The 23,299-nt window shown below is 59.8% G+C and overlaps 1 protein-coding gene across 3 annotated transcripts in view; it reads right to left on the bottom strand.

Moving 5' to 3' along the window:
- Positions 1-23,299, bottom strand: part of SLC9A1 (solute carrier family 9 member A1) — a 30,427-nt gene that overhangs the window by 2,482 nt on the left and 4,646 nt on the right. The window contains exons 1-11 of one of the 3 annotated variants that reach the window (XM_080567328.1): positions 15,453-15,621; positions 6,068-6,528; positions 4,493-4,743; positions 3,815-4,032; positions 3,258-3,460; positions 2,465-2,554; positions 1,995-2,065; positions 1,369-1,542; positions 1,106-1,220; positions 579-680; positions 160-232 (exon numbers count right to left, since the gene is read on the bottom strand). In XM_080567328.1, coding sequence (XP_080423454.1) covers positions 160-232; positions 579-680; positions 1,106-1,220; positions 1,369-1,542; positions 1,995-2,065; positions 2,465-2,554; positions 3,258-3,460; positions 3,815-4,032; positions 4,493-4,743; positions 6,068-6,528; positions 15,453-15,573 — 1,879 coding nt within the window. In that variant the 5' untranslated portion in view covers positions 15,574-15,621. Of the gene's footprint in view, positions 1-159; positions 233-578; positions 681-1,105; positions 1,221-1,368; positions 1,543-1,994; positions 2,066-2,464; positions 2,555-3,257; positions 3,461-3,814; positions 4,033-4,492; positions 4,744-6,067; positions 6,529-15,452; positions 15,622-23,299 lie in introns of those variants that run through there. The other 2 variants (XM_080567327.1, XM_080567326.1) reach the window with 2 other exon arrangements.

The raw sequence follows: 23,299 nt of genomic DNA on the forward strand, positions 1-23,299 counted from the left end.
AGGTAAGATGAACTCTGGGCAATCCGGGTTGGAGAGCTGGCAGAGGGACAGAGGGGACACAGGACGGCTCAGACTCCGAGTGCCTCAGCACCCAAGTGTCAGTGGTGCTCAGCGTGACACCGACAGCGACGCTTCCCCAGCAGCTCAGCGCCACCCTACCTGAGCCTATGCGAGCCCGGGACATCGTGGGCGAGTCGAGCTTGTGAGCCGGCACCGTCAGGTAGTTCGCCTGCTGCAATCAGAGCGCAGGGAAGGCAGCGTGAGGGGCTGCCTCCAGGTGAGTGGCTGGGATGAAGAGGGAAGGGAAAGCCTTCCAGGACCCCAGGCCACAGGGACGAGCAAGAAGCAACGTCAGCATGCAGAGAACGAACGCACGCATCCTCCCACCCGTGCTGCAAGGACTTGTTGTGAGCCTGCCTTCATGCTGGGATGATCAGAGGGCAGATACCCACTGTCAGCTGAACGCAGCCTCCCCCCCATGCAGGACACCGCTGTCCTTCCCAGGCTGGGAAGCCCTGTCCACCTTCCTGTCCTCCCCGTCCTGCAGCAGCATCCCTGCCCCAGCGTCCCCTCCATACCCTTCGTTCCATCTGCCGGGCTTTCTGCCTCCGCAGGAGCATCTGGTTCCAAGCTTCCTCGTAGGGGTCGGCCACAAGCGTGTGCCGGTTGTAGGATCGCAACTGGGAAAATGACCAAGAAAAGGAGATGGGTGAAAAACCTTGCAGAAAGGCAAAGAAAGGTCGTATCATTTCCCTTAGGGATGGGATGAAACAGCCGCCAGTGGGCACAGAGCGTCCAAGCAGTTTGGTGGCTCGTCCCTTGTACATTAGCATGGCATGCCTGATCCTGACCCACCGTGACCCAGCAAGGGTTTAAACACCAGGCTTAGACAACAAGTCAGCCTCCTCTTCAGCACTGTCCCAAGAGAAAAAGCCTCTTGGGAAGAGAAAGCCAGACTAAGAACACAAAGGGCTGAGCTCAGGGATGCCCTGGCAGAAGTGAAGACCTGGTCCTGAGGGTTTCTGGCTGAAGTTGTGCTGGCCACCCCCAGGGAAGCAAAAGCGGCACACAGGGTGCAGAGGCACCGTGCAGGGTCATGCCTTACCCTCTGCCTGGTTTTCTGCAGGTTATTGCGAAGGATTTTCCGGATCTCCTCCTCCTTGTCCTTGGACAGGGCTGGAATGACGCGCTCCGCGGGCAGGGTCTTGGGGTTGATGTTCCTGCAAGGACAGAGAGGATTCAGAGTCACAGTGCGACAGCTCATGGCAGGGCTGAACGGCTGCTTGCCCTGCAGCCACAAACTGGGAGTGTTCACCCCATAGCCAGGGCCCCTGGGAGGTTCATCACGGCCAGGGCTGGGGAACTCACTGGATAGAGACCGTGGAGACAGCAGAGGGGATCTTGCCCAAACCCCCGCTCTCCACCAGCTCGATTGCCTGCTTCATCTCCATCTTGTGATAGAAAGCGATGAGCTGGGGCTCCTTGGAGCGCTCCCCTGCAATCAGGCACTTCTTCACGTACTTCTTGTTGAAGCGGTTCAGCCTTCCCGAGGACACGGGGGAAGAAGAAGGATGATACGTCAGTCCTCCCCCCGCCTCAGCACTCGCTCCCTGCTCCCCGCTCTCCTGCTGAGGCCAGCAGAAGATGGATCATTTCCCACAAGCACGAGTCAGGAACCCCTCCAGAACCAGGCAGCCTCCAAAACACCACACCACTGCTCCTACTGACAGTGGACAGACCTGAGCTCCTGCAGGGACCGGCCACCAGCTGTTCCCACACTGCTGTGAGCATTTTGTGGTGTGACAAAGGGGTGCAGCCCCGCAGCCACACTCACCCTCAACCCAGGGCCGTAATTCATCAGGGAGGGAACTTGTGCTGCTACTCCAGCCTGGGGAAAACCCTGGCCTTGGGCTGGGGCATCCTGCTAGGTGGCCATTCAAATCTTCCCCCACGTCACCCCCAGGTCCCCCAAGCCACAGAAGCTCCGCGCTCACTTGTCTTTCCAGTGGTGATGCCCGTAGTGGCCACAGATATCCTCGATCCCCGTCAGAAGGTGATCCAAGAACTAGAAGAGAAGGCCCAGGGCGTGGGCAGCTTGCAGGGCTGCTGCCTGCCTCTCCCCACCACCCTGACGCCTGCTGCCCCAGGGGTGATGGTACTCAACAGGGTGTAAAATTGGGGCCGTGGGGCCAGGATGGGCCAAAGAAGGGCAGCACAGTCCTACGTGGCCTGTCCGCTGCAATACCTCCACTAGGCGGAGGGGAGGTCTGGGTCGGAGCAGGCACAGGGCGACACATATAGAGGACAGCCCCTTGCTCCGTCCCCCCTTACCTCGGGCACCGACTCAGGGGCAGCTCCCGCTCCGTAAACCTGCCTGGTTACAGCGGTGGAGGTGGCAGAAGCAGAAGAAGAGGGGTAAGGCGGCAGAGAGAGGCATGTGGGAAGGCCGGGCGCAGCGGGTTACCTGCGTGTGGATCTCCTCGTTGATGGAGCGCTTCGTCTCCTGCTTCTTCTTCACAGCCAGCAGGTCCACCAAGGGCCGGATGGTCATGCCCTAGGGAATGGGGCAGGAAGAATCACAGAATCATAGAATATCCCGAGTTGGAAGGGACCCACAAGGGTCACTGAGCCCAACTCCTGGCTCCATACAGGTCCACCCAAAAATTCAGACCAGAGGACTAAGTGCACAGTCCAAATGCTTCTTGAACTCTGGCAGGCTTGGTGCCATGACTGCGTCCCTGGGGAGCCCAGGTTCCAGTGCCCAACAACCCTCTCAGTGAAGAACCTCTTCCTAATATCCAGCCTGACCCTCCCCTGTCGCAGCTTGACACCATTCCCTCAGGTCCTACCACTGGTCACTAAAGAGAACAGATCAGCGCCTGCCCCTCTGCTCCCCCTCGTGAGGAAGCTGCAGGCCGCCATGAGGCCTCCCCTCAGCCTCCTCTTCTCCAGGCTGAACAGGCCAAGTGACCTCAGCCTTTCCTCGTACGTCTTCCCCCCTAGGCCCTTCACCATCTTTGTAACCCTTCCCTAGGGAGGTTAGGCCTCTCCCCACCGTGCAGGTTAAGGTGCCCGGCAGGAGCTGGCTGGGTTCAGCACAGCTGAGGTGCTGCTGGTGTCACTTGTGAGCCTGAAGAGCTTTGCAAACCAAAGAGGGGACAGTGGCAGAGGCTGTGGCCATGCTCCTTGCTCTCCATGCCCCCACACGGCTCGCTGCCCCCCTGTAACCACAGCACGACCACCTGCGAGCCACCAACCTGCACGAAGACCGTGAAGAAGATCACCGTGATGATGGCCGTGAGGAACATGTCCCTCATGTCGAAGTGCTCGTAGTCGAGGAGGTAGCAGAGGGAGAAGGCGATGGCTCCCCGCAGCCCCCCGTAGGCAATGATGAACTGGTCCTTCGGCGTCAGCTTCACAATTCGGAACTTGTTGATGAACCAGGTGAGGACCAGGACGCCTGGGGGAGCGGGGCAGGACCTCAGGTGAGCAGATGGTGAAGGACACCCCCAGTCCTGAAGAAGCCCCCCTCCCAGAGCCCAGCTTGAAGGCCAGAGCAGTGTCATGCCCTCAGGGCCACAGGTGCAGGTGGGTGCTCTCCTGCTCATCCCTACCCCATGTCTAGGACAGACTTGGCCTGACCCCATCTTCCTGCAAAGCCAACCACCAGCAAGGTCCAATGCCCACGGTGGAGCAGTGCTCCACCAGTCAACCCCAGTCTCCCCAGCAAGGTACGCTAGGACCTTGTAGCCCTGGAGGGAGCCCAGGAGCCAGGAGAGGCCCCAAGGACCTTGTCCTCACAGCGGGACCTCACCTAAAACCCTCGCGATGAGGCAGAAGAGCAGCGTGCTGATGACAAAGGTCCAGTTCCAGTAGTGCTGGCCGGCCACAGTGGAGACACCCAGGAAGATGAAGATGAGAGTCTCGCTCACGCTGCTCCACATCTTGAGGAAATACTTGATGGTGGTGTGGGACTTGTGGGAGATGTTGGCTTCCACGTAGGGCCGCATGACCACGCCGGAGGCGATGAGCCTAGGGGCAAGGTCGGGGCATTCAGCAGCCATGGGGACAGTCCCAAGCCCTGGCCCTGCAGGACAGGGCTTGTGAGACACCAGCAATTATCCAAGGCCTCCAGGGAAGACAACACAAGGCTTCTCCTTCCCCCTAGTAGGGCAGGAATGAGCATTGGAGCCAGGAAGCACAAAACCATGGCATTTTGAGCGCTCAGCAGGCCCTGCCCGCTACCACGTGCCCAGAAGAATGGGAAACGGGCTGCCAGTGCTTTGGGATCCGTGGGACAGCTCAGGACAGTCTCTTCCCTCATCTGCCTTCATGCATATCCTGGCCCAAACACACCTCTGGCCCTCATCGGGCACGCACTGGGTGTGCTGGGACCGCCACAGAGATGTGGTTACACCAGAGTAAATCCTCCGAAAACGGGGTCCTGCCCTGGGGACAGGAGGGCATCTCATCCCACCCGTGCCCAACTCACGCCATGATGCCAGAGAGGTGGAAGAGCTCAGCAGAGAGATAGGCCATGTAGCTGTAGAGGAAGACGAAGAGGGGCTCGATGACTCGGATGTGGGAGGTGAAGCGGGAGGTGAAGGCAGCAATCACCCCATAAATGACGCCCACGAAGACGCCGCCCAGTGACACCACGAAGAAGCTGAGGAAGCCGAGGATGATATCGATAATGGTCACCTGCTCAAAGTTGGCAAACTCCTCGAAAAGATGGTAGAGGACCTGGGGATGAGAAGGGAGACGGGGTTTCAGGCTGCCCTGCTGCCAACAGACACCCTCACCTCGGAGGAGATCTGCTCAGGGACAGCATCCACACGGACACAGCCCCATGGGGGGCAGCTCCCCGTCCTCCATGGCTTGCAGGGACTCGGTGCAGCTGGACACGTGTCCGGGACAGCTCTGCTCCCCAGCACTGACCCAGGAGGGGCTTCGGTCAAGGATGAGCCAGCAAGAGACTGTTCCTGCTTCCCAACAGGACGGATCCAGGCTGGGGGACCCCCAACAGCCACATGGGGAGAAAAGCCTGCCCTGCTCAGCACGGAGAACAGCCCAAACCTTTTTGCTGGTTTGCTGCTAAAAGGGCAACGAGGAGCCCACCCTGGGCTGCATCTCCCACCCCCAGTGCATTTATTCAAGAGATTTCAAAGTAAAATCAGTAAAGTAAAATTTTACTTTTTTAAAGTAAAGCCAAGGTGTCAGGAGGGGGACACTGGTTTCTGAGCATCCCGCAAGGATACTTGACGTGGTGAGAGGGCAAGGCGCCAGCTCCAGCCTGCCGAAGCTGATTCCTTGGGCATGGGCAGGGACAGATGTGACAGCAGAAGGCAAAAGCGTTCCCCAGGGATGGGAGCGAGGACTCAGACCCTGCAGGGAGCCCCCGGCCAAAAGGGGAGAAAAACGCCTGGGAAAAGCCCCGTGCTGAGACAGTGCGTTCCTCCTCACCCTGTGCAGCACGCCGAGCAGCCAGCCCTGAAGCAGACAGATGGGATATGGGAGAAGAGCCAGGAAAAAGCAGTGGGCTAGACATAAATTTAGAGGTCAGCACAGCAGAGAGGAGGACACCAGGCTGACAGGCACAGCAGCAACTGGACACAGACGTCCTTTGGAACCAGCACAGCCCCCTCCGTGCTCCTGCTCGCCTCCGCTGGGCAGACAGGCAGGGTCCCTGCACAAGGGGCGCAGGAAAGCAGCGTCCCTTGGTCCCCTCCCTGCATGTCCCCTCGCCTTGTAGCGAGGGAGCAGAGCGAGCAGCAGGGCTCCGGGCTCATCACCGAGATGCAGTAGCTGGCTGGGCACGTGCTCTTGGCTCCCCGAGTCTGCCAAGCAAAAAGTTTCACCTTAAACCACCTCTGCGGTGTTTTAGGCTGCTATATTTAGCTTTGCACCTGCAAAAGGTTAGAAGCAAGCAGATAGCTACGCGGCCCGGCTGGCAGGAGGCACCTCGGAGCTCGCACGGCCCCGTCCGTGCCAGTCCTGGTGTCACTCCAAAGCAAAAACCCCGTCCCCTCGTCCAGCCCCCGGGCTCTGCCCCGCCGCCTCCACTTACGACGGTGACGGCGTCGTTCAGCAAGGACTCCCCGAAGACCAGGATGTGCAGCAGCTCGTTGATGTGGATCTCCTCAAAGACGGCCAGCACGGCCACCGGGTCCACAGCCGAGATGATGCTGCCGAAGAGGAGGTTGGCCAGGAGGCCGATGTGGTTGAGGCCGCTGCCGCCGATCTGGCACACGGCGTACATCAGCCCGCCCAGGAAAAAAGCGTTCCAGAGCGTCCCCACCACGGCAAAGATGAGGATGGTGCCCAGGTTCTCGGTGAACTGGCGCAGGGGGAGGAAATAGCCGGCGTCCAAGATGATGGGCGGGAGGAGGAAGAGGAAGAAGATCTCGGACCTGAGGATGGGGGGCTTCTCGCCCACCCCTTTGATGAGCCCGCCGACCAGGAGGCCCACCACGATGAGCAGGCAGCTCTCGGGAACGATGTTGGACACCGAGGGGATGACGTGGAAACCTGGAGGGAAGGAGAGAGCAAGGCACATGTTGGGTACAGGAACGGAGGGAGGGCACCCCTGTGGGGGCGAGGGGCCAGTTCCAGCCCCCCCCGCACTCGTTGTGTGCCTCAGTTTCCCCTTCTAACCCCCTTTTTCCCCATGCTCCCTAGCTGTAAAGCGGAAACTACAGCTCCACCAGGCTCATGCACCCAGGGCATTGTTTTTTCTCAGGCCAGAACACAGCAGAGCCCCAGCCCAACACCTGGTGGCCGCTGCCTGGGGTCTCCGGAGCCCCCCAGCCCCTGCGCCAGCCGCCTGCAGCACAGGCGGTTCTCACACAAGCTGTCGCTGGCCCCAGCTCTTCCCGGCAGAGTTACTAATCCCGAGCGCACGTAGGCACTGGCATTTCTCACCCGTCAGACGGCAGGCTGCCCACACGGATGCCGTTACAGGCTTTGGCAGGAGGCGGCAGCGCCGTCCCCGTCCCCTGGTGCCCGGCTCCTACCCGAGCCGCTCCGTGCCTCGCCCCGAGCACGCGGCAGGATTGGAGCGGGTGCTTGGGGGGTTCTGAGGGCAGCAATTTGAGCAGCTCCTTGTTCCTCCTCCTGCCAGCTTCGGGAGCAAGCAGGGGAGTTTTACGTGGCACGCTGCAGCGATGCCTGCCGTCCCCGCAGACAGCGGGGACAGCGACGTGGGCACCCGACATGGCAGGCAGCACAACGCTGGGCAAAGCGGCGCTTCCTCCGATGCACTGATACCCACAGAAGGATTTGGGGCCAGAGGTTCCCTGGGTACCCTCCCAGGACTTATAATTATTATTTTGAAGTGAGGCACATTTGTTCCCTGGCAGGGGAATCGGTTTAAAATAAGGAACCCTGACTTGGCATCCCTGATGTTCCTCAGTTCCTTCCGGCCGCGCGGCTGTGCCATCTGCACATCGTTTCACAGCAGACTAAAAAAAAATAAAAAAATAAAAAAAAAACCTCCCTCCTGAGGCAGGCGCCTCGCCACCAGCACATCACCGACCCAGAGCTGCTCTGCTGGCGGCGAGCCCTCACCTTCCCCGGGCCCGCGGGACAACGTCTGCGCCCCGGTGCCGGCTCATCTGTCCTCCACCTGTGCAGCGGGGACGGCGCCGCGCAAATAGGGCTGGGGAGGGAAAAGCTTCCCCCGTGCCTCCCCTAAGGCCCTGCAGTGAGTCAGCTCCAAGGACAGGAGCAGACCTCCAATTGCTGTCCAGTTGCAAGCCCGGCACCGCAGAGGCTGGAGGGTTCATGACACCCGGGGCCCCCAGCGGGGCTGGCCACGGCCTCGGCACAGCGCAGGAGGCTCGGGAAGGTCTCGGGTTTTGTGGCGAGGGGCAAGGAGCCCGGTTTCTATCTCAGCTTTGTGGCAGCAGCACCGTGCGGGCAGGAGGCCTGCTGTCCCTGCACTGCCACGGGGCTCAACCTGCTCTGAGCAAAGTGTCCCAGCGACGAGGGGAGCGGGGCAGTCGTGGCCCCCCCCTGAAATCCCTTCCAGAAGGGGCTGCCGCAGCCCTGGCGAGGTGTGGGCACGAGGGGACGTGCCCGAGCTTCCTCCAAACACTCTGCCAGTGTCCGGCCATCCGCACTCAGGGATGCCCGGACTGGATACGGTTCCTGATTTACCCCCGTGGGATTTTAATTCAGTCCCCAGCTCCCCCTGGAGCCCACGCAAGTGCTGAGCACCCCAAAGCTCAAAGCCAAGGGGCCCCGCGGTGCCGGACGGTCGCACACAAGGGGGACGGCTGTGGCCCAAGCCAGAGAGGAGGTGATAATCCTTTTTCCTAGCACAGCTCATTGGAAACAACCGGCACTTCTAGCACACTGGGCAATCGCATGTCTCAGCATATGCCATCCCTGGCCGGAATAAAGTTTAAAGCTACACAAGCAGCGAGAAGCCTGCAGCAAATTGGTTTTCGCTTGCTGGGTACGTTCAGTCATGAATAAAACACAAACACTGACAATTAAGCATCTCTCACTTCTTCCCCACAGGCCCCAGGATCCCATTAAACTGGAACATTCGCGTGCTGATGTGAATTCAATGTTTTAGAGCCTTTTTGTAGGCCCCTAAAAATACATTCACATGGGCTGCATGTTAATTATGCCTCTGATTTCGCTGAATCTCAGCCATTTTCGCTCCCCACTTTCCCCGCTGAGTATTTTTAGAGCGCTTGAAAGCTCCTCGGCACCAATCTGTTGCTGGGATCCTGCAGGGATGCTGCTCCTGGTGCCAGGCTGGCACCCCGTGTCGGGGACAGGGACGTTAGCGGGGAGAAATGCAGCCGAGCTCTGGCTGCGAGGGACCCAGGTGAGGCAGGGGGAAGCGGCCAGACCCCAGCTCTGCCTCTGCATTTCTCTCCTGGAACAAAAGGGAGGCTGCAGCAGGATGCCGCACGTGGCATGGACACATCCAGCGAAGAGGGAAGTGGATTGAGCCTTACGGAAACCTCCTGCTCCTGCTCCCAGCTGCCAAGGTTTTGGTAAAGGGTTATTTGCCAAGGCTGAGCCGTGCCGGGTACCTGCCGCCACCCTCCTCTCCCTCTTCCCTCGCTACCTGGCACAAATATCATGGCTCTGCACAAACTGGGACTCATCTACTGCAGCTCTCCTCTGTGTGTGCTGCAAACCCCTCCTCTGCCTCCAGTGCAAACCCAGCAGGAGCTCAGAAGCAGGGCAGGCACAGCAAGACCTGCAGCACTCCGTTTTTTTTTTTGTTTTTTTTTTTCCATCCTGCTTTAAGCACCAACTGCTTTTTTGCCGCAGCAAAAGGGCAGGAGGCTGCATCCGTGCAAGGTCCCAGTGGGAACCCCAGCGGGGAGAGCACTGCCTCACGCTGCTGGCACAAGAGGAGGTGCCCTAACAAGAGAGGGGCACGGATGGAGAGGCTGCTCGGACACCAGACGTATGCAGCACCCATCACGCCGCTGCCAGGACACCCTGAGCCACCAAGTCCTGCAGGAGCAGAGGGGACAAGGCAGCCCGGTCTCCGACAGACGGACGGAGAAGCACCTCTGGGTTTCTGCGAGCCCCATCAGGAAGAAATTCCTCCGAGACCCCGTTTCCCCCCCCTGCCCTAACGGCGACCCCCAGCCCAGAGCGCGCACAGCCACTCGTGAGTCCTGCTTTGGAAAACAAACCCCACGGAGGCGGTTCCTCCGCTATCAAAGAACATCAAAACTATTAAAAGCAAGAACAGTTGAGTAAACATCAACCCCGACGGCCTGAGCAAACACGGAAAGGGAAATCTGCAAGTTAATGGTTTCTGTTCCAACGGTTCCTTGTCCGCATCGCGCATCCTGCTCGTACCCTGCCTGGCGTGGGACTGCCCAGCCCCTGCCCAACAAGGCAAACACGGGGACTCTGCGAGCTCTTGGCTGCGTTAGGGCAGAAACCAGCCGGGGGACTGGTTTTCCAGCCTCACCGTTAACAAAGGTCGAGGAAGGACGTTTGGAAATCACGGTGCTTTGCATTAGAGATTAACCCAGGGCTGCTCCTCGCCCCAGCAGGCGCAAGGCTCCCATCTCAGCTGCTCAAGGTCCCGCCGCGTGCTACCGGGGGGGCCCAGGCTGCTTTCCCCAAGGACCTCGATGCTGACGGATGCAGCACCACGTAAATATTTACTCCCAACCCAACGGCCTGGGAGAGACTCCAACCTACATGCTTTTTTTTTTTTTCCCCTTCCTTCGCCATAACTGGGTTGCAGCAGTGCTGTCGGATGGGCGGGTGCCGTGCCTGGCATTATATAAGCTCTGTCCCACTGCGTCTGCTCCTTCTCTGCCTAACGACTCAAAACCTGCCACATCTGATCTGCTTCCACCTCCTGCCCAAGCCCCAGCTCGAAGGGACACGGAGGGAAAGGCGCTGGGAACCCAGCCCAGAGGCAGCACCCGTGGAGCACAGCTGTCCGAGCGACCCAGACCCCACACGAGCATTTGGCCGAAGCGCTGCTTCTTGCACCGCAGCTAAAAGAGGCGATCTGAGTGCCCCGAGCTGCTCACAGCCGTTTGGAAATCTTCCCTCCAGGCCAAAAGAGGCCAATTTGCTGCTCTCGAAGCACAGGCCACTTGAGAGCTGCTCCGGGAGCTGGGAACCCGCTGTGAAAGGGGGTCAGCAGCACCTCCCGGTGCTCAGCCCAGCTTCGTCCCGCAGCAGAAAGCCCCCAGGACCACGGGCACGGCGTGCCCATGGGGTCACCTGCCCGCCAGCGCTGCCCCATCCCACCCACCCGGGACTGCTCTCCCCTCTCGTCACCCCAGCCGCTGCTGTACAGCTCCGTGTGGCACGGGATCCAAGGTCGGGCTTAGTCACAGCTCTGGCAGCGCTCCCCTGATTTAAGGACCTTTCCCAAAGCAGCGCAGAAAGCATGTTTTAACGGTGTTTTAATCAAATCCTTTAAAAGAACGCTTACGGCGAAAGAAAGGAGAAGCCTTTATGCGCTTCCCTGCCCCATGCCACGAGCTCCCACCCCAGGGACATGGCTGGAGTCTGAGCCCCCAGCTCCTAAAAATTGCTGATGGTCAGAAGCCAAAAATAAAAAACACCAGGCTCCGTTTTCACGATGTTTGCCAAGACCTGAGGCACCGGGGGCTGGCAGGACTCAAAGGCGAGCCCAGCCTTCAGCTCGCCCAGGGGCGGCCCAGTGCTAAGCCCAGTTTTCCACCACTGGTCCCAGCATGACCTCAGCCCACGTCCCAGTGCCCGGTGATGCCAGCAGGGCACAAGGACACGGCGTGCCTGCCCCGGGGATCAGCGTTACCGGGTCCCAATGGCTCCCAGAGCTGCCACACGCTCATCTCCATGATCCCAGAGCCGGATTGCTGCGAGGCATTGCGTCCCCGCAGAGCTCCCCAGGCAGGTCAAATTTGGTGGTTAACATTTCCTCCTTTCGTGGCAGAAAAAGAGAGGTGGAGGGGAACCCACCCCACGTTTGGCTTGGCTGGTGTTTCGGTCGGAGCCCGACAAGCGGATGGAGGAATGCAGAGACGAGGCCGGGGAGCGGAGCTCCTGCAGGAAAGCTTTGCACGGACAGGGACCGGTGTGGTGCGGGAGAGGATCGGCCACGTTTCCGACCCGCAACCCCTCCGGAGGGCAAAACCCAACCTGTGCACAGCCCTCCTCCGCCACGGGCAGCACCGGGAGCGCCGGCAGCCACGAGGGGAGGCAGCACACGGCGCTGGCACGTTCACAGTTAAATGTCACGCTCCTGCGGCTTCACCCCCGGCTTCCCGAGTGCCCACGCACCGAGATTTATGGGAGAGCCACGCTGCTTCCAGGAGGATGTCTGCTAGCCGAGAGGAGGCACGAGAAACGAGGCCAGTTACAAAAACATCCCATTCCCAGAGCTTCGGAAGTCCTCGAGAGCCGCTGCAGGCTCCGGCAGGCATGCGGCAGCCCCTGGGGAGAACCCGCACGGGGATTACACGGCCCTTCCACCCCCTGGGGGATTTGTGCCGAGAGGAAGGAGGTGAGCGCGGGGTTAGGCTGGACGAGGAGGCAGCGAGGTCCCAGTGATGTACCAACGCACCACGGCCACGCCACCGCACTTGCTGCAGCCCCGGGGACCCCACGGTGGGACCGGTGGCGTCGTGGCTGGGGCAGGGATGTGCTGTGGGGTGTGCAGCGGTGCTGGAAAAGCCCGGGGAGAAGGCACCGGGCCGGGAAGGAGGCAGCGAGGGGGAGCAGGCACGCTCAGCAGGGCTGCCCTTCTGAAGGACACTGCAGAGAGCACCGGCTGTGGGAAGCACACGTGGCTCAGCAGCGCCAGGGCCCCTCCAAAAGCCACTTTAACCCTTCTGGGCAGCAGGCTGGCGGCAGCCGGGTGGCTCCTGCTCCATCAGCAAAGCCACCAGCGCGGCGGTGACAGACGCAGGGGGGTGCTGGCTCCTTCCCGCGTGACACGGGAACCGCGGAGAGCCCCGACACACGGACGCTTTCCTGGGCAAGCCCCAGACGAAGCCACCCGTGTGTCACCAGCCACAGGGGCCGGGCACTTGCGAAGCCGTTTCCCAGCCCAGCGAGGCACTGCCAGGGCCGGAGGAACGGAGCCGGGCGGCGTCTGCACGGGGAGGCCAGGGGACAGGACCGGGACCTCGGAGCCAAGAGGTGTCCGGGGGATTTCTCACAATTCCCCCTGCAGCAAACCCAAACCCCTCGCAGAGCAGACCTGCGCCTCGGATCACAAAATCGGGTGCTGCAGTGGGGAAGGCTTTCGTACTCTGCGTTTTGGGGTGGCAAAGGGCTGAGGATGTAGGAGCAAGCCGCAGGCAGGGCTAAAGCCCCGCGTGGATGGAGGAGCAGAGCCCTGCTGCCAGCTCTCCTGCCATGCTGATGTCTCATTAGCTCCTGCTTTACCTGCCAACCGTTTTCCACAGCAGACCTCTCGTGCTGCCGAGGCCCCACGTTCCCTCCCTCTCCACAGGTCCCCCCTGCCCCACGGGGCCATCACGGCACCGGGATGCCGGGGGGAGGCTGTCCCGGGGGACTTCTGCCCCGTGGCACGGCGCTGGCAGGGGACATGGAGCTGGTCCCTGCGCTCTGCCAGCCCTTCTCTTGGTGCGTGGGGGATTTTGGGGGATTCACAGCCTGCGGTCATAGAAACAGCTGTGGCTCCAGTTCTCTGGTGTTCCTCCTCGCTGTCCTGCCTGCTGGGGCTGCGAGGAAAGGGCTCCCCACGTTGTCCCCACGGCACAGCGGCGCAGCTCCCCGAGGCCTCGCTGCTGGCAGCCCCTCTGCTCCCAGCTGCAACCCATCAAGACAGCATTTTGCAACCCGCCCCCGGGGAAATAACCCGTGCTGCGCTCCCAGATCCTGACCGCAGCTCCAAAAAAGGAGCCGGACTCCTCTCTCCCCTGCGCAGCAGCGAAGCACCCGGCCATCCGCCGGCCGCTGCCATTGTCCAAAGATCAGCCAGGCTTTGCTGATTGCTCCTGGCCTGCAGCACAGCCTCCTCCCGGGACGTCTCACGGCTGCTCTAAGTGCGTCTGGCCTCCGTCTGCCTTGTAAAAGGGAGAGGATCCATCGAGCAGCCTGCGCACACGGAGCAGGGAACAGGGCACGGAGGGAGGAGACGGAGCTGCACGCACCCGGCCCCGCTGCCGTTCGCAGACGTAGCAGGGAAGTCTCCAGGGAAGGGGATGAAAACTGAACTTGCAGCGAAGGAATTAAAGAGCTGGTGATTTACACCTAAAAATAGAGCAGAGCCACAGCTCCTGTCACCCTGCAAGGGGAAGTGGGAAAAGCACGGCACTTAAATTACATCCATCGCGGCTCCCAGGCTCCAACGTCACCACCTGAGCCTCCAACCCCTCCGGCACACCGAACGGGCTCGCTCGGGCACTGCCCAGCCCGGGCAGCTCAGTGGGGCTGGTCACAAACCGTGCTCTGCTCCGCCACGGAGCAGGCAGCATTTTCATGCAAGTCCAGGTCTCCTGAGGACACTTCTGCAGCTCCGGCGGGCTGATGGCAACAATTTGTGTTGGCTGGGGGAGACCTTTTAGAAAAGCATCCCATGGCCTCGATGCACAGAATGGAAATCTTTTGATCTTCCCCTCCAAAATGGCATTTTCTGTTTAGAAGTTGACATTTAACTTCTATTCTTTAAGGTACAGGTACATAAAAAGCTCGCAAGCAGAACAATTTGCTCCAGATCAAACAAAACGTTCCGTTCAACCCTCATTATTTTCCTGCGGCTAATTAGGAAGAAAAGCCAAGAAATGGGAACCTAATTAATTTATACTGCTGCTCGTGACTCACTGAGTTAATGCAGATCCCGCAGCGGGGCTGCAGGGCCAGCACCCACCCAGCGCTCAGGATGAAGCCGCCCCTGGCCTGGATCCCTGCAGGATCCGTCCCCCCGAACACAAGGTGCCCTGGCTGACTCCCAAACCTTGACGACGAGCTCGATTATACACATATGCCTCTAGAAACCATGTTGGTGCTGCATGGCAGCCAACAGCCATTAAGTCCCGTTGCTATTTGCTGCAGATACAGCCTTTATTTATTATTTTTTTTAGGTCTGACGTTACCATCCCACAGCCCTCGCTCAAACAGCCGGTCCCACCGCACGGCCACTGAATCGCCCCTTGTTTTCCTTCCCTTCCCCTCGCACTGCAAACAAACTGGGGGCGACGGGAAGGGAGTTTGCTGTGATAGGAGATCAATAGGTGCCTGGCACAGCCTCCAGCTCGCCTTGTGTGCTCAGCCCGTCTGCCTACGGCGAGGCAAGCGTGCACGAGAAGGTGACCTGCCCGGCCCCTGCCGCTCTGCGGGAGATAAGAGCGGCGTTGATAGAGTCAAACCCTGCATGAGTCAAACCCTGAGAGCTCCACAGCCACCTACATCAAGGGAAAGCCTTCATCCCAGGCAAAGGGCTTACGGCGTCTCCGCATCTCGCCAGGAGGGGCTGGCGAGGGTTTTGCGGCAGGGCTGGTGAGGTCTGAGAGCCTGGCAGCTGCACCATCCTCCTGCCGCAGCACTTCGCAGCCAGCTCCTGCTCGTGAGCCCCTAACAAAGCCTCCGATGGAGGAGACAAGTCTAGGCATCCTGCACCCCCGAGGCGGCTGGAGGAAGCACACATGTGCTTCCTTTTCCCAGATCTCCTCTGGGGACCTTCAGGGAGCAAAGCCCACGCCTCACGATGGGGTAAACAGAGAAAATGCTGCAGGCAGAGCCTTCCTCCTCAGCAGGATGCTGAGTGAGAGCTCCTCGTGCCCCTTGTGCACCGAGGACGGGAGCCAGAGCACCAGCACGGCTGGCCTGGCACACCGCAGGATCCAGGGACAAGGAGAAGGACAGCTCAGAGCCGAGCTGGGGTGAGAGGCTGTGCTATTCTGTGCCCACAGCCTTTTAGAGAGAGGTTTTATGGAGCCGTTTAATGCATTCTGGCTGCTAGGACGAGCACCAGCCGTGGGAACTGGCGATACCTGGAGCGGGTCTGGTGTGCCGTGGAACCAGCCGTCGCTGCAGGGCACCGGGGGCACTGCTCCTCTCCATCCCAGTGCCGGCCACTGGTGGGAAGGGCTCAGAGCACGAGGAGCAGCCCATGAACCCCACGTGAGTCCGCAACAGCTTGGCAGGGCAGGGCGAGGAGTCCTGGAAAGGGAAAAGCCTCTTCTGGTAACCCAGCGCCTGCAGCAACTTCATGCAGGAATGTGCCTCTCGTCCAGCCCGTGGTGCCAGCGCCTTGCCTTTCCTCGGAAGCACCCACGTGGCTCCCCCAGGGCTGCTGGCTCCGCCGAGGGCCGTACCAGCCGTGGCAGGAGTCGTCTGGCTCCAGGGGGATACAGGAGGGCCAAACTTTACGCCCTGGTGGTGCAGCCCCCTCCCAGCCGCAGGCAGCGCCAGCAGAGAAATGCTCACGCATGATTAATGTACTGCCCCCCACCAGGGAAACACAAGGTTGTGTTTTAGTGCGGGGCTGGATTTGGGGATGCAGAAGGGTCCCGAAAAGACGAGCAGTCTGGGGAACGCAACCAAATGCGCCCCTTCGTCCTGCAGCAGCTGCAGGCAGGGGCTGCAAGCAGATGGGCCGCGCTCCCTGCCTGCCCTGACGTCCCTCCGTGCGTGCGCCCCCACAGAAGCGAAACGCCCCCCTCGGCGAGGGAAGCCTCGTTCCCCCTGCACAGAGCCCTGCTGGAAGGTCGCAGGGGGTGAGGACGCTGCGCTCCAGCCAAACGAGATGCTGGTGCCTTGGGACCTTGACGGCAGCGCTGCAGTACTGCAGCGCAGGAGGAGGATGCAACGAGCCCAAGCACACGAGGCAGATCTGAATCATCTGCAGGCACCCTGGCTATCAGCCTGCCAGGATGGGTGCACCGCCCTGCAGAGAGCTGCTGTGTGCACTCACAAACAAGCTGCTTACGCAAACGGAGAGAGCGACTACGACGACGAGAGCTCCCTTTCCTGGGGCCCAATGCAGACCGAGCACGTGGGCACCCAGAGCCCCTCCGGCACGGAGCTGGGGACGGGTGCCTGCTGCTGGGTTTGCAATTTGCCAGCTCAGCTCCTCCCCGCCTTTCTTCCCAGGCACCCGGCAGGGCACAGCTCAGGGAAACCCGCCGAGACCTTTGCACGGAGGATCTGCAGGCTCACAGCACACCACGCCTGGGGATCCCAGCGGCTTACCCGGCGCCGTGCCGCGGCACAACCAAGCACGCACCGGGGCTTCCCCTTGCAGAGCAGCGAGCCCAGCACGGAGCTGGAACATCTCGATGCTCAGCCTCACCACATCCTCCCCACACCGGCTCATGCTCTGCAGGCGCTGGCTTCCGCACCCCGTCCAGCTCGAGAGGATTTCCTGCTGGAAAACCAAGAGCGAGGGTGCCCCCGGCGAAGGCTGAGCTCTTCCCAAATTAAACCTCGCTGCCCTGACCAGGAATGCCTGCTCACAGCCAGCTGAGCCTGAGCACTCTTTAATCTTCCCTCCCCAGCCCGAAATGATACACTAATTAACCACGACGAACTGACATTAAATGCTTTGCCCCGCTGTGCTGCGCCGTGCCGCCGGCAGCAAACCGCAGCGGCGGTGCTGGTGCCCTTCGGCAGGAAGGGGCCCGTCCCGAGCCTCTGCACCAATTTACTGGCAAGCGCTGCCACTTGTGCCACCCTCAACCAGCCTGCACAGGGCTCAGCCCTGCCAGCACCGCCCCGGAGAGCTGGCCCCGACACGGGGCACGCAGCACGAGCACAGCGCTCGGGGGAGAGCAGCAGGACAGCCGCTGCGTGGGACGGAGCTGGCCTCCGGGAGAGGACAGGACGGCCGCCTCCGATGAGGCTGGGGCAGCCCAAAGCCTGCCCGTGTCCCACGGGTCCTTGTCACCCGGTCGGTGGCACCTCGGCTGGGTTGACAGAGCGCTGCTGAAGCACATCGGGCTGGGCAGCACCAGCTCCAGCAGAAAGCATCCGTGCGCCGCAGGAGAGCACCGTGACGGTGATCCGCGGACAGGAGCGTTGAGTAGAAACACTTGAATTTTTTTGAGAGCAGGGAGAACTGCTGCAACAAAAGGCACGTACCCTCATTTTATCTCCGAAGCACTCACAAGAAATTAACAGATCAATTGGGAGTCTTTTACAGAGCTGGTATTAATTTCCTCTCAGCTGTAAAAAGGAAATGAGAAACAAAAGACATTAAATGGACTTGCCCACGTCCCCAAGCGAACAGCGTGAGAGCTGGCATCAGAACTCGGCAGCTCCCAATTTCCAGTCCTATGTTTAGATAATGCCTCTCCTTCAAACCAAAAGGAAAGCCAAGGGCACTCTGCATGAGAAGCAGATATAAAGAAGGATCTACTTGCTATTACAGGAGGGACCCGTGGCGCCCTGGACTGTCACCCAACGGCTCCAGAATTTCAAGCAGGGAGGAAACACGGAGCCACCCGGAGATGCTGCTGGAGCAAGCAGTGATGCCTGGCATCTCGAAGAGCCCTGGGCTGCTTGGTTTCTTGAGCAGCCCTCTCCCAGACCCCGTGGGGCAGAGCTGCGAGCACAGCAGTGCCCCTTCGCCTCCCAATGGGAACGAGGGAGGCGTAACGCAGCCTCACCGGGGCTCCTGCTCGACGAGATGCTGTAAAAACCAACGTTCTCCTCCAGAGGAGCTTTGGAAAACTGCTCAAGGAAGGAATTGCTTGGCGTTAGGTGCCAAGCTGGATACGAAAAACCTCCACCGAGTCCAAGGTACCCCCGGTAGCCCCGGTCCTGCCAGCTCGGTGCCGGCATTCCTCTGGCGGGCACGTTCCCCGGCCGCTCCCAGGCCAGGGGCTGGGATTACCAAACCTGCTGAAAGCCTGCAGAGCGGCTCCACGCTCCGTTTTGCTAAGGCGTGACCGTGTGAACCTTCCCCTGCCTGTGGCAGTGGTCCAGCAGCCGCTGGGCACGCGGGGCCAAAGCTCTGCTGCGGCTGCTGCAGGACTCAGGCTGAGCCCGCAGCCCCGTCCCGGGGCCGGTGGCACCGCACCGGCACGCTGGTACGGCTGGGTTCTTGGGGGCACGGCTCATTTACCCCAAAAGACTGAATTTTCTATATGGCAACAGCATCCTCGCCTGGGTTTGTATCCTCCAGCCACATCAGAGAAGTGACAGCAGCTGGAGTAGAGCTCTTTGAGACGGCCCAATAAAAAAAAAGGCTACAAAAACCGTTCCAGCTCCATGGAAAAGGGCCAGGAGCTAAACATAACCGCTCGGCAGCCATATTTTTCTCAGACTTCTTCAGCTGCTGCAGCGTGCGCTGGATGCCACAAATAGCTGGGCTAGGAGGGGTCGGTGCAGCCGGTCTGGCTGAAGCCGTGGGCTTTCTGCAATAAAACCGTCCACGTTACCTTTGCACAGCACAAAGCCGAAGCTCACACTGCTCCGTGAAGATATTGAACTGCTCTGGAGTAGAAGACACTCAAGGCGATGTTCGGAGACTGCTGGTCACCCAGAATAAGACTGCAAGCGCTCTCCCAGCTTCTTGCTTTCAACCACATGGTGCAGCACTTAGTAACTGGTTCCTGCTGGCCCTTGGAGCCCCAGAAAGAGTTAAACCTGAGCGAGCCCAAGGTGACCACTGGTAAACTCCCCAGGCAGAGCAATGCCAATCGCCCTTCCCAGGAAGGGCAGATTTCCTACCAGGAACACGGGCAGGAAAGACAAACAAAAGCTTTTCAGGAAACAACCTGCTGGTAGCCACTGCGATCAGAGGGAGGATGCGATTGCAATATCTCCCCGATTACTACCGGACTTCGCGAACCGAGACAAAGCCGCGCCACCTGCAGCACACGACGGCGGCGAGCCGGGAGCCAACGCGAGTGTCCAGCCGCTTCGCCTCTTCCTGAGCTCCCCGCGGGAGCTGCCGTGACGCAGTTTCAGGCCGGGACCCGAGGGGCTGACGAGTCCCGGGGGCCGGGAGCCACCTCTTCAGGCCCCGTTTCAGCCTTCCTGCGCTGGGACGGGGTCGGTCCTCCAGCATCCTTCCCTAGCAGGAGCATGCACGGTGATATTTCGCGCCCAGCCAACCTAATATACGTGCTCCTGGTGGCAGATGCTCTCTTTTCTACGCGGCATTTCACAGGCACGAGGAGCCCGTACGTTACCCCAGGGACCAGGACTGCAGAGGGAAACTGAGGCTGGACAGTCCAGCTCTCCTGTTTAAAGGTCTGCGCACGCTTAAGTCTGTGCCTGTGGCATTTGTGCTGCTAAAACCTCCAGCACCAGGGCGAGAAGCTGCCTGCTGTATGGATTTGTCACTAAGATTTGGCATGTCGTGACTCCTAAACGCAGAGTAATTCCAAGCCCTGAAAAAACCCTGCTGTAAATCTCCAGAAGGGAGCCTGCTTCTGCAGATGTGCCTCCTGCAGGCTTAATAGAGAGAGGGGAATGATTTCTCTACCACCACCCACTATTAAGTGGAATTCAAGAGCCGTCCCTCGAGGCTGATTGTGTTACGACTTTCTGGAGACAAAGACCATTGCATGCTATGATGTTTATGAGTCACTCCTGGGCAACCCGAGGAAATGCATTTGTTCCCTTCTGATTACGAGCAGTACTTTGTACTCTTCAACTTTCCACTCCGGGATCTCGGAACATCGCACCAACTTCCTGAGCCTTCGGTCAGCCCTGTCCCCATCACATCCATCGTGCTGGGGATGGAGCTAGCAGGTGGGCCAAGCTCTCTTGGAGGCAACCCCGAGCCACGCGGTGACGTATCACCAAAGCAAAAGCCGCCCAATTTTCACCACGTGGCTGTGGGCAGCGATCAATCTTTGATCTCGCCTTTGCTGAGCAACCCGCAGCAGCAACGTGTGCGTGCGTGCCTGCCTGCAACGATTTTAATTTCAGCTCTTCGTTCCCAAGCAGAAGCACACGGGTGTTCTTCTGCCCGAGGACAGAGCAGGAGAACAAAACACCACAAGATATCCCTCCCTCAATTAATACACAACTGGAAGGTGCTGGAAAATTAGAGAGAGAAGCGAGATACCATCAAGCATCACGTAGAATAGGCGGCGATCGTACGACTCGCCTCAAGCAGCAGCACATCCGTGGGCAGGAGAACCGAGCATCGACACTTGGCCAGAGCCAAACTATGGCCACAATTCCCCTTCAAAGCTTCACTTTGAAGCCAGCCAGCAGAGATTTCAAAACCCCAAGGCTGTTATCAAGCTGCACCAGAGAGAGAGGTGCACCAGAGAGGTGCAGCTCGGCTCCGGCACCAGAACCGGAGCTCCGTCTCGGCTCAGCTAGCCCGTGTTTTCGCAGAGTATTCCTGATGGATTTGGTTTTATTTGAACAAATTAAGCCTTGGGGACACAAAAAGAAAAAAAAAGAAAGTAATCAAATGTTTACGAGGCAGCTGCAGTAATTCATCTTCATCATTGCTTGCTTAAAGTTTCCTCTTTCAGTGCCCACAACCGCATCCAGAGAGCGCCTGCTGGGGCGATGCTCTTGGCGCAGGACTGCCTCCTGCACGACCCTGGGACAGCCCAGAGCCAAACCCCGGTCCCCTGAGCTCCCCAGTTCCCCTGAGCTCCCTTGCAGACAAGGAGCTCTGTTCCCTGTGCTGCAGATACCCGTAACCCAAAGAAGGACCCTCTCCCCTTCCCTCCAGCTCCAGCCAGTTTGCATTTCTCCATGCGTGCTTCGCAACCTGTTTTGCCACGCTAATTGAAGGCAGCAGCCTACTTCTCCGCCCCACTAATTTTTAAGGGATCTCTGGCAGCTTTGGGTATTATGGACAAGCTGTGGCTGCGTGCCTGAGATGTTCTGGGGTAGAGGACATCACGGAGACCATCTGATGCAGGGTCCTGAAAACCAAACAGGCCAAATACCAGCTCCTTCTGCTTCTACCCCCAAACCATCCCAGGTCTATTTGAGGTCTCAGGGGAGGGACAACTTCCCAACATGTCCCCAGGAGCTGGGCCAGCGCTGATCCAGGCTCTGGCCATCGCAGGACTTCGCCAGCCAACACTCACATCCCAAATCCCACCTGCAAGCTTTGTGGGAAGCTCGCCCTTCCCCGGCCCCTGGCACAATCAATAAATGGTTCGAAACAAAAGCTTCAGTTCCCGAACGGCCTTTGGGTTCAGAAAGCACAGCAGGTGACGAGGTCCCCGTGCAGGGGAAAGTCACGACTGCAAATCACGCGTAATTCTGTTTTAATGGACATTATGCCTCGCCGGGGAGGTCCGGGCTGAGATTAGCAGCACCGCTCTCACAGGCGTGTTCATCTTTCCCCACTCCACCACCATCCTGTACTCCACAGCAGGAACCTTTCGCTCTTCCAGCCCTAATTAACGTAATGGTTTTCTCAGATCCACGGATGCTTTTTTTTTTTTTTTTTGCTCAGACATCAGCAACGGGCAGACCAGGACGAAAACAACACTGTGGACGTTCCTTCTGAGATGGCAAACCAGAAAGGGAGAGAAGGCAAACCACAGCAAGCGCTGGATCGTTCCCCGACCAGGAAGCCGAACGCAACAAGTCTGCATTAGAAGAGGCTGTTTAAATTCATTAGCACGACAATTTACACTTGGGTGGCACCAGCTGCATCAGTACTTCAAGCTCCTTCCCTTGGTTATTCACCAGGCCTCAGTTCCCCTGCAGAACAGCCCCCAGCTCGCCGACACAAACGGGGCGACGCGTGCCGGGGTTTGGGGCGCTCTCAGCCCGCACGCCTGCCCGCCAGGCTCCCGCCTTGGTGTTTGCAGCCCCTGCACATAAGGAGTGGGCAGGCTGTAGGACAAACCTTGGGCTCCCCGAGGGAATCCACATCAGAGCGCCCAGACCCAGATTACAGAGCCCACGGAGCCTGCGGCAGCCCAAACCCATCCCAGCGGAGCGGCTCTGCCATCGCCCGGCCCCGCCGTGCTCCCGCGTCCTCCTCGCCCCACGGAGCCTGCGAGCCCTGCCAGGCAGACGGCGAGCAGAGATAACTCCCAGATAACGGGGAGCAGAGATAACTCGGGGCGTGCTCTCGCCACGCATCATGCACACGTATTTCCGACACGATGACGAAGGCTGAAGCACGTCCGAACGTTTCTTCTCGTCTCCCTCCCGAGCCGTGCAAACGGCATTGCTCTCCCGGCGCTGTCCCCTCGTGTCCCGTCTCAGGGATGAATTTCTGCACCCCAAACCTGCTGCTCCCCGCTCCCTGCCTCCAGCACAACAGGTTTGCTACCCGGCTCATTCACCCCAACAAGTCCTCGCCCCCAGCTTTCAGGTTTTTGTGAGAGCTCCGGGGTGGCCCCTCCAGGAGCACCCAGCCCCAGGAGACGGATGCAGCAGGCTGAAAACCAGAGGGTGGCATTTGAAAAGCGCTCAAGCGTTTTAGCACCCAAGTCTGGCTGTCAGACTGCAGCTGTCAGCCTCTAAAAACGTTCCCTCGCCAATTTGGAAACCATCCCCGCTCCTCCGAGCGCAGGATCCGACCCGCCGTGCCCACAGCTGCCCCCAGCCTCCGCCGGGCTCGCTCTGCCCACAACCCCACGTGCGTTGGTCACGTTTTGCTCGTCTTTTTCCAGCTCCTATCACCAGCCCGCAGGCCCCGGGGACTTCCTTAATCTCGTTCCTCTCCAGACACCGGCAGCGACAGGGACGGCCAGCCGGAGCTGGCCAAAGGCAACCAACCGCCCCCGCAGCGCCGCCGCTGAACGCAGGAGCTTGGCCCGCTGCGTGCCTCGTGCCCTGCAAGCGGTGCTGAGCCGTGTCACCAAATCCCAGGGCTTTGGGCTCCCTCTCTGCCAGGACAGCTGGCTCCGCGGGGACACGCTCCCCAGGTGGCTTTAGGGCGCTCTGACAA

The sequence above is a fragment of the Anser brachyrhynchus genome (genome assembly GCF_964034855.1).
Source record: "Anser brachyrhynchus genome assembly, chromosome: 24".
Taxonomy (NCBI): Eukaryota; Metazoa; Chordata; class Aves; order Anseriformes; family Anatidae; genus Anser; species Anser brachyrhynchus.